This window comes from Equus quagga, chromosome 16 (assembly GCF_021613505.1).
Source record: "Equus quagga isolate Etosha38 chromosome 16, UCLA_HA_Equagga_1.0, whole genome shotgun sequence".
In the NCBI taxonomy this organism is placed as follows: Eukaryota; Metazoa; Chordata; class Mammalia; order Perissodactyla; family Equidae; genus Equus; species Equus quagga.
Window position 1 is genome coordinate 70593381 of NC_060282.1, and position 16528 is coordinate 70609908.

Genomic DNA, 16528 nt, shown 5'->3' on the forward strand with positions numbered 1-16528 from the left:
GGGTATGCAAAAAACCTTTTTCAAATTAATGAAATTAATGCTGGTTTTTTGTTCTGTTTTGTTTTCACTTAACTTACAAATAAATGTCTATGAGGAAATCTATTTTGACATATTTTTATAAATCACTCACCAGTTTTAAGTCAATATAAATGTGTTAAGTTAAAACAACATATATACAACATAAGAACTACAGAAACTTGAACACATGTTAGGTTTCATGTTACAAATACTTTTAAAAGAAGAAAAAGCACTGACTAGCCAGGTTATAAAAACAAAATTGAAATCTCTAGCGATACCACACAGACAAATAATTTTTTAATCACTCAAAATAACTAACTAGATATGCATAGCTGCCTTAAAAACAAAAGTATGTCTAAATGTTTTTTAATAGACGATTTTGTTTCTACTCTAAACTTCAGAAATGTGTTCCTGCAGAAACTGAAAATATCTCTGAAACGGAATCCTTATGGGAGAAAATGGAATGGAAAGCAGCCTATTACTTTTGATAGAAATGATTATTAAGCCTGTTTTATAAATTTTCATGTAAATAAAATGTTTACTAAAAATAATTTCTACATATGCATAGATAAAATGATAATTTAATACAAAACGAAATTCAGCCAGTATCCTGCCAAGCCCTGAATTCAGGGTTCTCTGCTTCTTTTGCAACAGAGGGAGGTGTTAATGACGTCATTAACTGCTGCAGAAGAAATAGGGGACCATGAACACAAGTCTTGGCAGAAAATAAACACCCTCTGAGTTTATTTTTAAATTTAAAGTAAATAGAAAAATTAATTTATAGAGTGTCTGTCCAATATAGTTCCTGCCCTACAGGGGTAACTCAGGATCTTTATTTCCAGTGTTTTCAGCTGTATTACAGAAAGAAAGGCTAACAACCTCTGTTCTTAAAAAGCACAAACTAAAACTGTGTCTATATGCCAAAAACCCACTAGTGAATAAGCTAAAAATTATTAAATTGGTTTTATATAAAATATGTACAACAATACAAGAAATTTTTCATATTTGTTAATTGTAAGATTATAATTAATATTTCACCTTGACCCCAGAGACGATGTCATTTTGTACCTGGAGAATCTATCTCAAAGATACAGAGTTCTGCCTTAGAAAAGTCAAAACTTGACACCTACTTTAACACCAGCTAAGACATTACTTGGAGTCAAGGAACACTGAAACAGAGTTTGTTCATCACTTTACATTCTGACAGGATAGGACACGTACATGCAAACTTAACTCTCACCTTGTCGAGTTGATCTTGAAGACTAGTGGATGCTTTGTAACCAAGTTGCAACAGCATTGCTTCCGCAGCATTTTTTTTGGCTATCTTTTTATTAGGTCCTGTTCCAGTAGCAACTTCATTGCCTACCTTGACCTGATAAGATTAAAGTAAGAAATTAATAGTTGCTTTGGTAAACAAGAACTCCTTTAACGCCATAAAGAAAGTATTCTGCTTCCTACCATTCAAAAATATAAAGGTCCATCCATAATAAAAACAGCAATGAAGATCCCATTTATGTAATAGTATCTATACAAGTGAACATATACATGTAGAAAAATATGAAATATGGTCCTCTAGATGTCAGTGGAGTTTATCTCAGGATGATAGAATCTTAGAAGATTTTTACTTCCTTAAATATTTCTGTATTATTTGATTTTTTAAAACAATAAACATGTATTATTTATATAAGCAGAAAAATAAAATTCACATTGTAACAGAGTTTATGTTGGTTATGACTATGTTTAGTATTCTCTATTTAAATTAATAACCTGAAAAGGCTAAAATTCACGTTGGTGCCATTTAAAATAATGTTCACATTGCATCCCAAGTTTACAAAGCTTTATACTAAATAGTTTCCAACGAGAATTAACATACAAGGGTTAGTACAATATTGTGGTTAAGAATAAAGACTTCCAAGTCAGATTTGGGTATGAAATTCAACCCCACTACTATAGGAACCAATTCTAATTCTTTAACATCTCTAAGCCTCAGGTTTTTCATCAGTAAAAGAGGGGTAACACAACTACCTCACAGTGTTGCTTAGAAAATTAAACAAGAAAATGGATGCAAACTGCAGTGTATAATAAATCAAAATTGTTCAATAAACGGTAATTTTTTATCATTAGAACTATCCCACAGTTATCTTTTGTGAACACGTGATGATATATGTATGTATGTATATACATGTATTTAAATACACATCAGCCATCTCATATCCACACAGACATTTTCTGAGTTGGGTAATGCTCTTTTAGAGATGCATGTGCCAAGAGATAATACAAATATGAAAAGTAAATTAGAAAGCAAAAAAGAACAGAATTATAAGCAGAAATAGAACATACAACCAGAGTGGGATTTGTTTTTAAACATTAGTCTCAACAAGTGATCAACAATGCAGACAAGAAGATAATCACAACTTTTGAAATTAATGTAATCTAAGTAATCTATGGGCCAAAGAAGACATCCCACTGGAAATTAGAAAATATTTTCAATAAATAATGGAAATATATCAAAACTCAAAGGATGTAGCTAAAGAAAGGTCTAGAAGAAAATATATATCAATAAAAGCTTGGAGAAAGGCAGAAAAGTAATGAGCTAAAAATCCATCTCAAGAATTTATTAACAGCAAAATAAATCCAAAGAAAACAGAACAGTAAAGACAAGAGCAGAAATTAAGGAAATAGCAAACAAATTACAAAAGAGAAGTTCAAAAAGCCAAAAGTTGGTTCCCTGAAGAGACGAATAAAATGCTAAGACTGATTGTGAAAAAATAAGAGAAGACACAAATAAAATGAAAACAGGAGATTACTAATAGCTTCTGTAGCATTACAAAATAATAAGGGATATAGAGTATTTTAACTAAAATTTTTTGAATATTTGGATAAAATGGAAAAACTTCTAGACAATACAAATTACCAAAACTGGCACGGAATAAACCCATAACTGTATAGGCCTAAAACTACTAAAGAAATTAAAACTATAATTAAAAACTTTTACACAAAGAAAACTCCTGAGAGCTTCTCCAGTAAGTTCTTCTCAATATTTACAGAAAAATAATGCTAACTTTCAAAATTTCATCCAAGAATAGAAAAAGAAGAATGTCTCCACTTATTCAGTGAGTGAAGCATCACTTTGATTCCAAAATCCAACAAGAACAGTGCAAGAAAGGAAATTTACAGACCAGTTTCACTCATGAACATAAATGCTAAAGTTTAAACCACATAACAGTAAACTGAACAAAGCAATATATAAAAAGAAAATTCATGAAGTTAGGTTTATTCCAGAAATGCAAGGTTGGTCTAACATTTGAAACTCAGACAAAATCAATCAATAGAAGTTGCTATATTAATAGGCTGAGGAGACAAACCCTATGGTCATCCTAATAAATGGAGCAAAAGCATTTGATAAAACTCCACATCCATTCATAATAAAAAATTTTAGCAAACTAGGGAAAGAAGAAGACTTCCTTAATATGATAAAGGGTATTTTACAAAAAACCTCAGCAAATATTATACTTAATGTTGAAATTTTGAAACTAGAAACAAGACAAGGATGACCTCTATTTTTACTAGTATTTAACATCTTACTACAAATCCTGGACAGAACAATAAGGCAAGAAAAAGAAAAGGTATCAGAATTAGAAGGGTAAAAATAAACCTATTATTTGCAGATATGATACTTATATAGGAAATCCAAGAAAATCTATAAACTATAAGACTTTATGGCAATTAGTAAGTTCTCTATATAAAAGGTCATACACAAAAGCTAACTGCATTTGTATGTCAAATCGACAATCAAGTAGAAAATGAAAAACATTAAAAGATACTATTTACATTAAATGAAAATCAAATACCTATGATGTTTAAGATCTTTACACAGAAAACAATAAGCAATTATTGAGAAAAATTAAGATAAACCTAATAAATAGAATTATGCCATACTCACATATAGAAGACTCAATATTATAATATCAGTTCTCTTCAAATTGACCTATAAACTCAATGACTTTCCATCAAAATCCCACACATATTTTTACAATATTTGAAAAGCTGATCCCAAAATTCACATGGAAATGCAAAGTGCTAAGAACAGCCAAGATCATTCTGAGGAAGAACAAGGTGGGGACCATATTCTTCTGGATGTCTAGACTTATTATAAAATTAACATAAGGGAAAAGACAGGAAAATTTGACTGCATTAAAATGTATTACTTCTGTTCCTCCAAAAGCATCTTAAAAAAGGAAAGACACAACATAAGAGAAGATATTTGAAATGCCACGTAACTTCAAAAAGCTCACATTCCAGAATATATAGTGGATTCTTATAAATCAACTCTTTAAAAATCAAGTAAAAAACGAGCAAGAGAGCTGAACAGGCAATCTGTCTCTGAAAACTTGGACTGTTTTACCAGATGTCACTGTGCTTTGTTTAAAAAAAATTTTAGAAAGCTTCAATAGCTTAATGCCACTTTAATAAAATTTCACAATGACAATATACTGGGCACCAGCAACGAATGGGTACACGGTAGAACTAACTCCAGTTTTCTGATACAAAGTATGATACTTCTACCCATATTTTGCTTTTTGGCTCTTGTGAGAAATCGTAACATTGGCTATCTCACTTGTCGCAGAACATATACATGCCCATCTATATTCACACCTGTATACTGTTTGCCATTTATTCTTACACCGATATTTAGAGTTTTATTTGTGTTACTATTGCCATCACTACTTTTAAGCTTCAGTGAATGAACTACTTTTAAGGAACTAGGGATATACAACACAGCAGTAAAAAAAAAAATAACAAAAACAACAAATATAAACAATGTGCAAATTACAAGACAAAGAAACTGGACTCTTTTAACAGAATCTTAGTCAATCAAGATGAGCTAAATGACATAGTTCTTGTAGTATATGAAACATTGAAAATGTATTCATTGTAGAATTTCTGTAACAATTATCAGAAATCTTATAGCTCACATCTGAACAATGTTTTTGAAACAATTCATTGCTTTTTCTTCTGAAATCAGAAACCACCACATTATGACAAATCAGCAGTAGTCCACAGACCTCACGCAGAAGCACTGATCTCGTACTGTTCATGGCAGATCCTTGGAACTGAGTGAACACACACCACCTCCCATATCTGTGTTGCCTGGACCTGATTTGAACACAACAGGCCCTGTGGACAACAAACTTGAGTCCCAGGCTAGAGCCAGCCTCTGCTACTTGTTATTTTTTCCAGGGCTTGGGTTGTTCCCCAGCTTCACCAACACTTGTGTTGTTGCTGGAATGCCTGCTAAGCTAAAAGATTAGGCCAGCGACGTCAGAAGCTTCCTCGACAGCTCTAAGGGTCAAAAGACTTGCCAAAGTAAACAGAAGCAAAAGATCACGGAGCAGCAGAAAACGTTTCATCTGTTTTACACACTATGTACACCTCACTCGTTCTCATTCAATTGTTATGTTGCTGCATCCCTAAATCTCATTTATCTACCCAGTCCTGATGGCCCTGGGCTCCAGGCTCCTGCTCTAGGGTAACGCTGTTCCCATCTCAGCATTCACCTTGGATCTGGGTCTGCCAGGTTTCCATCTGACCTATTCTGATACCTTCAAGACTTACTTTTAGAACAGATGCTTCCAGATTCATTTTTCCCATTCACCCACCCTTTGCCTCAAGTAAGTTTTTATAGTTGCATGGTTGAACAGTTTGTGAGTGGTTATCCCAGAGTTATTTGTTAGTACTGAAAACAACCGCTGTGCTGAAGGATTTTGATTCCCTGCTAACCAACACAACGGTCACTCAAAAAAAATCACTTCATTATAAAAGTCAAGTAAGTATGTTAAGTAAACTTCGTAAGTCATCTTCCTAGAAAGCTCACAAACTTTATAACTATTATAAATAAGATTTTTACATTAAAATGTTAATTTGTCTGCAAAGAAGCTCAATTATTTTGCTATGCAATAAATTTAAGACTTCCAGATTTTTGTCTTTAAACAAATCATTTAAATGAATCAAGTCTTCAAAAAACTAACAAAAAAGTTCTAAAATAGCATTTACCAAAAACTTAATTCATGATCTTTCACTGGGTCACAAATAAAATTGATGAAATTTGCTTGATGTAGTTTTTAAAAACCTGGAGATCTTAATGTGTAGAAAAACTAACATCATATGATACATAGTAATAGAATGTGCTGATATACAACTTAGTTTAGTTATCATTATTTTCTCTTTCAAAAATTAAAATATCCCTCTCCAAAAAATAAAGAAATTTGCTCTGGAACTAAACACCCAAATACCTCCATCAGAGACTTCCTTGTATCTAGTAACCAACACAAGTAATACATCCCTTTATAACATATAAACTTACTTTTTTTTTTTTGGTGATAGATAAATAGGAGTATATCATCCCTGGATATTTTACTTCCACATTCAATTATAACAAATGATAACATTGCTTAAGTAGTTTATACAAAAGCCTTTACTTTGATAAAGTTGCTGCAACACTATAATGAATCCACTGGGGCTTCCAGAAGGGAGAGAAAACAATATGAATTCAGTGTGAAAACATTTAAAAGCACAGCCAAATGTTCCTGTTTGACAAGAATGTTTATGAATACCCATAAAATAGAAGCTGGCTTAAGATATTCTAAATTCCTCTTTCAAAAGGGGTACTCAATATACTGCATAGAAAAGGAATTGTTTAATAAAATGAAAGCCAGTTTTTATTCTTAATACAGGTCTAGAATTTAGGTGACTTTTCTCCCTTCAAGCTTTGGAGTTCAAAGAATACTTTCTAGAATTCTTCAAAGCTAAGAAAGTAAAAAGAAAAATGATGCACATATTTTATCAAAGTGAGAATACTAGAACAACATTGTTCTGTGTCCTAAGGACATCTAGACAATAACGTGTTCACTAACCGCAGAAGAATAGCCCCCTCTTTGGATATGTAGGCTCCTAATCGTGGTGTATCTGTGACTATATCCTAAGTTCACATTTCCAACAAAAGCCAAACAGACAGCTCTCAATCAGGGAGGAAAGCAGCGAACATACATCAAAGGTTTACTGAGGTCCTACTATATCCATACCACTGGATGGGGTACTGTGAGGTGAGACGAAGAAACATGGAGACTATAAATTAGGAAGAAAGGTAAAATTGAGATATGCGTGAAAAGTTAATATGAGATACTATGTTTGAGTGCCAAAATGTCCGCCACATCGTCAGCACTTAATAAATATCTGTTGCTTTTCATTGTATTATATTAAAGGTGAGATCCATAAGTCTGACTGGAAAAGTTTATTGGATAACTCAATTACAACAAAAAACAGTTTTGCAACAACAAGGAGGATTTAAATACAGACTGGGTATTAGAGGACTCCAATGAATCACGCCTAATGTCAGAAAATACAAGGAAAACTTGCATATCTTTTAGAGATACGTACTAAGTATGTAGGCTGAAATGACATTTGGTTAGAAATTAGCTTTGAAATATTTCAGGAAAAGAAGGAAGGGAGGGGGAAAGGAAGGAAAGGAGGGAGGGAGAAAAGAAAAACTGATAGCGGAAACAAGTGTGGCAAAAATCTTAATTGTCTGTGTTTGGACGATGGGCATATTTCCCAATATGCCATTATACCATTCCATTATACTATTCTTTTTATAGTGAACTATTAAGTATGTCCACCTTTGGATATGTTTGAAATTTTCATAATAAAAATTAGAGGTTTCTTCAATACTGGGGCCTGAGTGGCAAATGAAGATGGATAGGTAAGATTTAAACAGGAGAGGACTTGAGGCATTCTACCTCATTCCTGGGTCCCACCCATCAGCCAACACATTAGCAACCATTCTTCAGTTTTCTTGGCTGCACAAGGCAGCAGTTAAATCTCTGAGTCCTCGCCACAGTCAGGCAGCCAGCTACTCTGTTTCCCTAATTTTCCTGATAACCCAAAAGCTCATGCTCTTGGCCCGGTTCCATCTGCAACACCCATCCTTCTAAATTTTGTTTCTAACGCCATCTGTCTCCTATTCCCAGTAGTTAATAACCTCCGACTGCAAACCGTAACACAATAAATTAGAAATAGGCATTCTAAAAGATAAACTCCGCGGCAAATAACCTGTGTGAACTCGCCGTCCTTTCAGAGACTCATCCTATCTGTTCTAACATGTCCTTGACACTCAAATGTTTCAGCCGAGTTGGTAGGTGGGCCTGGAGGGCACAAAGACTTTAAGTATAAACAGCTTCACTTTCTGCTATTAACTCCTAGTTTGTCTTCCCCCCGTATCTCTATTCCAACCTGAGGATTTCCAAATTTTTTCAATTTCAAAAAAACTCTTCGAACATAAAAGTTAGAAATACCTGCATCACAAATTCCCGACGCCGAGGCATTCCCCTTTCTGAAAGCAAAACGTAATCCGGCTCCTTCTCCTTTTTGGCCTGTTGAATCTGAGCCAGGCGGCTAATGGGGTTCATTCCTTGACCATATTCTGGTCCAGCCTAAAAAATAATTTAAGAAAAAATTTCAAACCATGCTTGGAAAACTTGTTATTGGATCCTTGAAGAAACAGTGGTTCTCTCCTCCTCCCCTGGACCCCAAAACTGTGACTAAAGAAGAAAATGAGAGTCATTTATGAAGATTTATAATAGAAAATCATAAAATGGATCTGAAACTAAGGTTTCTATAGGATGTAGGGCTCAGAGGTATTAGTGATAAGTTGAGTCAACTATGCTCTTAAACTTTTCCGTACAGTCGAGTTGCTTCATAACTTCTATTCATCAAAAACACCAAAAAGAACATGAGAAGCAAGTCACAAACTGGGAAGAGATATTTGCAATACATATAACTAAAAAAAGATACATCTGGCATCCAAAATATACATTTTAAAACTCCTAAAAAGTATTAAAAGACAATCTAAAAAATGGGCAAAAGATATGAACAGATATTTAACAGAAGAAAAAACCAGGAAAAGATAATCAATCTCATTAGACTCAGAAGATGCATATTAAAACCACAATGAGATACTATTTCACACCCATCAATTTAGCAAAAATTGAGAAGTCCGACAGACCCAGTTGGTGAAGATGGGGAGTAACAAAAACTTAATGGTGCTGATAGTAACATAAATTAGAAAACCACTTGGCTATGTCTAGTAAAGCCAAAGATGGTACATCCACTCCCCAGTAGCCTTTTTGTAGGCCTGTATATACCCTAGAAAACTGTTACTGATATATGCTACCTTATGTGTACAGGGATATCCACAGGTGTTTTTGCTATTTTAAATAGCAAAAAAATGGAAACAACCTAAACATTCATCAATAAAAGAATATAAATTATGGCATGTTCATACAATGGAATGGCATATAACAGTGAAGATGAATTAAGTATTGCTACATGCATCAAGATGAATGACTTTCAGGGAAAAAAAAGTTAAGTGGGACAAGCAAGCACAGAAGAATACATATAGTGTGAAATAATTTATGCAAAGCCCACTAAAACCACAAAACTCTGCTGAAATTAAATAAGGTCTCAATAAATGGGCAGATATATGTTCATGGATCAGAAGACTCAATATTCTTAAAATGTCAATTCTCCTCAAACTGATCTATCAACTCATTACAATCTCAATCAAAATCCCAGCAGGCTTTTTTGGGTAATAATTAATAAGGCAATACTAAAATTCACATGGAAATGCAAAGGACAAATAACCAAAACAACTTTGAAAAAAGAACAAAGTTGGAGGACACAGACTGCCTGATTTCAGAATTTATTATAAAGCTATGGTAATCAACACAGTATGTGCTGCATTGGCAAAACGAGAGACAAAGAGATCGATGAAACAGAACCGTGGCTAGAAACAGATCCACACATAACAGATCATGGTCAACGGATTTTCGACAAAGGTGCAAAAGTACTTCAGCGGAGAAAGGCTAGCCTTCTCAACTAATGGTACTGGAACAACTGGATATACGTATGCAAAAAACCCCTTCAGCCCATACAGTTACAAAAACTAATGCAAAATGGCTCACAGACTTAACTGGTAATATCTAAAACTATAAAACTTCCAGAAGAAAATGTAAGGGAAATTTTTGCGCCTTGGTTAGGTGACAATTTCTCAGATACCACACCAGAATCACATTTCATAAAAACACTCCTCCTCCTCCTCCTAATAAATTAGACTTCTTCAAAATTAATAACGTCTATTCTTTGAAAAGGATAAGTCACAGGCTTGGAGAAAATATTTATAAACCACACATCTGATAAAGAACTTGTATCCAGAATGTATAAAGACCTTTCAAAATCCAATAATAAATTTGTTATTATTTAAAATTTATTATAATTTATTATTATTTGAATTATTGCTTAGAATATTTTAGGTGGGAAAAAGGTTTGAACAACACTTCACTGAGTTTCATGTAGTACTAAACACACAAAACTGCTCAGGGGCCGCCCCGTGGCTGAGTGGTTAAGGTCGCACGCTCCACTTCGGCGGCCCAGCGTTTCACCAGTTCAGATCCTTGGTGAGGACGTGGCACCGTTCATCAGGCCACCTTGAGGTGGCGTCCCACATGTCACAACTAGAAGGACCCATAACTAAAATATACAACTATGTACTGGGGAGATTTGGGGAGAAAAAACAGAAAAAAAAAAGAATTTAAAAAAATTGCTCAATATCATTAGCCACTGGAGAAATGCGAATTGAAACCACAGTGAGATATCAATCCACACGTATTTGAACAATGGAAATTTAAGACTACACTACGTGCTCGGAACGATGTGCGGCAACTAGAATTCTCACACACGACTGATGAGAATGTAAGATGGAACAATTACTTTGAAAAACAATTGAGGGTTTCTTAAAATGTTGAATACATACCTACTAAATGACCAAGCCATTCCACTCCTAAGTATTTACTCAAGAGAAATGAAAGCATATGCCCATAAGACTTATATATAAATGTTCATAGCAGCTTTATTTGTAAAAGCCAAAACTAGAAACATCCCAAATATCCACTAAAGGGAGAATGGATAAACAAATGATAGTTCATCTATACAACAGAATACTACTAAGCAATAAAATAGAACCAACAATTGATACATGAAACAACATGGATGAATCTCAAAATGATTACGCTGAGTGAAAGAAGCCAGCCGAAAAACAAGCGGTTACTTGGGAAGTGAGGGTGGGGGGACTAGAAAGAGGCACGAGGAAACTTCGGGAGCAGTGGATAGGTTCATTATCTTGGTTGTGGTCATGGTTTCATAAGTGTAGACATATATCAAAACATATCAAACAGCACATTTTAAATATGTACAATTCACCACATGTCAATTATACCTCAATAAAGCTGTTTTAAAAACTAACCAAATACCACTTTTCAGAAAAACATGTAGTACAACTGTCAGGTAAAGAAATGTTAAACACAAAACTAGGGACGATGGTTACCTATGGGAGGTGGTATCAGGATGTGGCGGAAGAGGGCACACGGATAGCTTCTACCTTACTAGAAATGTTCTGTGTTCAAGTTGGGTGCTGCGTCTTACTTACTCTTGCTTAGTATGCTTTTTAACTTACATACGAGTTCTATATAAACATTTTAGAAGTCACTCTCTTTATTTTTAACTTTATATTGGGTAACGTTTATGATAAAGTTTATCTTTTAAAAAAAGTTTATATACAGCTTTTTCTTAGCGCCTTCTGAAAGGTTTGAAAACAAAAAACCTTTGCAAATCAAATATTCTTTCTGCATGCAAACTAACTTTCTTCATATATTATTCTTAGAAATGAAGGTCTGCATGTATCATATAATCAGAACTTTATTTCCACCTGTGAAAATCTCTTCTAAAACAAGTATTAGAGACACTATGTTACACTATGTCACTATGTTACAGACTATATACTTACACTAAACTGTCAGAGCCACTCTATCATCTCAGCTCTTTGTGAGAACTGTTGAGTCTCAACCGTGTCCACTTCGGTGCTGCAGGGACAGCCTCCAGGTCAGATCCTGCAGGGCCTTTTAAATTATGTTTAGGATTTTGGACTTTATCCAAAGAGCAATGGGAAATTACTAAAAGATTTTAAGCAGAGGCATGACATGATCCGATCGGTGTCTCTAAAAGATAATACTTTTAAAAAGATCATTTGATGTCAAGAGTACTTGTAGAAGGCCAATGAAAAACCTACTGTAGTAAGCTCAGGCAAGAAACACTTGTGAGTTGGACCAAAAGGGTGGCAAAGGAATGGAAAGAAATGGACCAACTTAAGAAATAGTTAAGTGATAGAATCAGTAGGACTTAATGATTGATTGGATACAAGGGTCTGTAAGAGATAAACTAAAAACGACTCCTAGGCTTCTATTTCAGCAGGCGAATGGCGGTGCCAGTCACTGTGGTAAGGTATGCTGGAGGAGAAAGAGGTTTCGAAGGGAACGTGATGAGTTTTGGACACAGAATTTGAGGTACCTATGAAATATTAAGTGAAGATGTCTTATAGGCAGCAGAGAGCACGGTAGAGTATTTGGGAATCATCCATATAAAGACAGAACTGAAGCCCCAGAAGTCTGAAGAGCAGCCGAGGGCAAGCGTAAGAGAGGAAAAGGATGGAGAACTTCAACACTGCGAAAGTTAGTGGAGGGAGAGGAGAGAGAAGAGGACAATTTTAGCTTTTGACAAAATACTGGTTTCACTTCTACTTATATACCAAAAATGAAAACTAAATAAATTATAAAGGAAGTAAAGAAGGACTGATGAGAAAAGACAAATACAGACAATAACTTTTAAGTCTAAGATTGAGATACCAATGAAATGGTAAAGGGAAGCTTTTGAGTCTAGCACCAGAAGTAGTATGCCTGGCTCATGAAGACGTTCAAATAAATAAGTATTTCCAACGGTATGCTGTCTTTATTCCTGTTTAATTTGGCTCTTTTATAAGAATGTCTGTCAGTTCCAAAGACATTGTTGCTGACATGAATTCCAATGACAGAACCAGATGCACAAATCCAATTAGATAATAATGGAGTTCTGAGAACATTCAGAATGGCTGGTTTCTTCCCTTGATTGAAATTAACTGCTGGCACCCTTGACAATTAAGTTCTTCTTTGGATATCAAGTCTTAGGCTATCATTCCACAAACCAGGGAGGACAGTCTTGTAACAGCTGTGTCCAGAAAATTTTACCTCCAGCATCGGAAAGCCTTCTTTAAATCTTAAAATCCAAAAGGAGTTCACAACTAACCAGTTTCAGATGGGCACTGGAGTCAGACACGAGAGGACCTGAAATCTGACTCTGCTACACGATCCTGGGCAAATTTCTTAAACACCAAGGACCTCATCTGTAAAATGGGGATAGTAGCTACATCACAGAGTGATTAAGAGGATCAAATGAGACAATGTGATAGTTTTATTATTTTAAATAAAATCAAGGCAAATCATCAACAAATATTTTCTCTCCTTCTATTGTGTATAAGAAACAGAAGACCCTAGATATATAAGACATAAAAGGAAGTGATGAAAATGCTGAAAAACAAGACACTATTCCAAACTGATCCATTTATTGGCCCACTATAAGGTATGATCGTGCTTAAAATTATCTAGATTCCAACTCATTGTATGCATGCTGCTTTCTCAAAATAATCTTACATTTCAGAGGATATCTATAGGCTTTATTTTAACATAAGACAGACGTAGTACAAGTAATTCCAAATGTGATGTATGTGAGGAAAAATGCAGGGGCTAACCTAATCTGGGAGTTGGGGAGGACCAGAGAAGGCTTCCCTGAAGAAGTCAAGTTCAAGATGAGATCTGAATGGTGGGTAGGAAGAAAGTTCTAGAATAATATGCTTATATACTAGAAGTAGTAGCAAGTAATTCTGAGAACTCAGTATGTTTCTTCTTGCTCTGGGGAACAACATTTAAACAATAATCTTGCTCTTAATGTCTATAGTTAAAAGTCACAAGAGTCCTATTTATATCCTACTATAAAAATCTATAGATCTTTCCTAGTCTGATGGCTTATTATTCCTTATTTATTAAGATCAGATTTAATTTAATAGATTAGATGGGAGTTATTGTGCCAGTTTTGTGCTGCCATTCTGATGTAGAGCACTGTTCTTTCAACAAGGAGAAGGTATAGATTTTATATATAAAAAGATTTAAGGAAATAGACCACGGATATATTCATGTACATATAAAACGTGGACAGAATTAGGTACAAAATAACAACAGTTAAAATTTACTAAGTACTTATTATTTGTAGCTAATAAATATTTAATAATAATTACTAATGCATTTTGAGCACTATTTCAGTTAATACTTATAATAATACTATGAAGCAAATTCAATTATTCTTCCTACTTTATAAATGAAGAAAAGTAAGATTAAAATGTTAGGTAACTTGCTCAGGTCACAGGGATTCACACTCAAAATTGACTGCAAAGTTTGTGTTCCTAATAGCACATCCCATCCCCTGACCGTGTGGTCAGAGCATATGAGCGAAAGGCAGTCGTCCAGGAACCGCTGTGACTCACAACGAGTGGACCTATTTGCCATTTATTTTTAGTCTACCTTACATATAATGTAGAATGCTATTTCAAGGAATGTATAACCTACATCTTCTCAGTGAAGTAGTGACAGTATTCATTAAAAAGAACAAGTTACTTATGTAGTTATTTATTAATATAAATGTGTGTGCATGTATTTTTTTTTTTTGAGGAAGATTAGCCCTGAGCTAACTGCTGCCAATCCTCCTGTTTGTGCTGAGGAAGACTGGCCCTGAGCTAACATCCGTGACCATCTTCCTCTCCTTTACATGTGGGACGCCCTACCACAGCATGGCCTGCCAAGCGTTGCCATGTCCACACCCGGGATCCGAACTGGTGAACCCCGGGCCGCCAAAGTGGAATGTGCGAACTTAACTGCTGCACTACCGGGCCGGCCCCTGTGTGCACATATTTTTAAATAAACCAAAGGTACAAGGTATACAACCTATAGAAATACTTCAATTATGCCACTGCACAATCTAAACAAAAGAAATTCATCAATAAAATGTACGTCATTCCTGTAATCCTTGGTTTTAGAGCTTAATCAAAAGGAGTCTGCTAACTATGTGAGGCTAAGCTGGCAAGTGACATGCTGGCAATTCCAGGCTTTCTCTGGAAACAGAACTCTAGCTCCATTCATGTCACACATGCTGAGCACTCATGGGCACTGTCCTGTACTGAGTGCTGATTCATCTCAGTCCTCTCACCTGTGCCTTTTTGTTTGTTTGTTAATGTAAATAAAATCTGATCCAGTAAAAGAAAGAGTCACTGTATCTTGAAAAGCTGTGTGCTCTGTATTCTTCTTTGGTGAGGTACACACACCTGAAAGAATGGAAACTAAACTATACTGTTCACTCACAGGGCTGCTGTGAGGATTAAATGGGACAAAGCACGTAAAGCGCTGGGACAGTCTGGCACAGAGGGCTTCACATGCACTAGCTGCTGCTGTCGTCACCAGTGTTAGTATCACTCACGATTACACTCTGAACCCTATCAGCATTTCACGGTATCCTAAGAAGTCACCACATAGCAGTGTGGTGTACAGAAAGATCACTGGATTAGAGATCAGAGTTCAGGTGGCTCTGTATGATAGGTGAATAAAAATGAGCAAATTCTTTGAAGATGCTTTGTAAAACCTTACTTGTAAAATGAGGAGTAATGCCATCTACCTTACACAGTCATGATGAGAATGATACTAAAGGTGATCACGAACGGGAAAGCATTTTTTAAGCCATAAAAAACCATAAATATGGGAGGTATGTGATGAACAAATGTAGGTATACAAATGTCTAAAAAGCAAAACAGAATCGTTATTAATTTATAGTCACATGTCCGATCCTGATTCTGGGACTGTGTATAATCCATAAGTTTAGGTAGTGCCCTATGGAAAAACTTTTATCTAGAGTAACTATAATATTTATACAGTAAAACTGACTAACGCTCACAAGCATACACTTACCTTGACTATTGTTTTAGGGCGTTTTTTAAAAAATAGTTTTGGCTTTTCAACCACAGGAAGGGGTGGAAGTTTCTTCAGCTCCTGTAAGACGGTGGTGGCAGCACGCTTCTTGGAGAGCTTTTTGCTATTTCCCTCTCCTTCTGCAGAGAACTCTCCCACCGACACCCGAGTAACAAAGCTTTTCATATGTGGTGGCCCACTTTCTTTAATAACCTATTAAATATAAGTAAAATGTTTCATATAGGCACTTAACGCATTCTTCTAGCATGAATCTTTCTTAATGTTCATACTATAATCAGAATTTTAATTATTAAGAATTATGCCAAAAGTATAGATTTCTTTAATAAAACTATTATGAAGGTATTATATGGGGACTATTCATTTATGATACATATGATGCTTAATGAACTGAAGTTGAAAGAACAGAAATCTAAATAAATATATCCAATTCATAGTCAAAATTGTGTTTTACGAGCTTAAAACAGGCAATCTAATTAAGGTCACCCTACTTCTTATGGAAC

The 16528-nt window shown here is 34.9% G+C and overlaps 1 protein-coding gene across 17 annotated transcripts in view; it reads right to left on the reverse strand.

Moving 5' to 3' along the window:
* The window catches only part of STAU2 (staufen double-stranded RNA binding protein 2), a 298260-nt gene that overhangs the window by 171976 nt on the left and 109756 nt on the right, over nucleotides 1-16528 (reverse strand). For all 17 annotated transcript variants that reach the window (XM_046642545.1, XM_046642540.1, XM_046642546.1 and 14 more), the window contains 3 exons: nucleotides 16008-16220; nucleotides 8370-8507; nucleotides 1259-1390 (listed from right to left, as the gene is read on the reverse strand). In XM_046642545.1, coding sequence (XP_046498501.1) covers nucleotides 1259-1390; nucleotides 8370-8507; nucleotides 16008-16220 — 483 coding nt within the window. The remainder of the gene's footprint in view (nucleotides 1-1258; nucleotides 1391-8369; nucleotides 8508-16007; nucleotides 16221-16528) is intronic.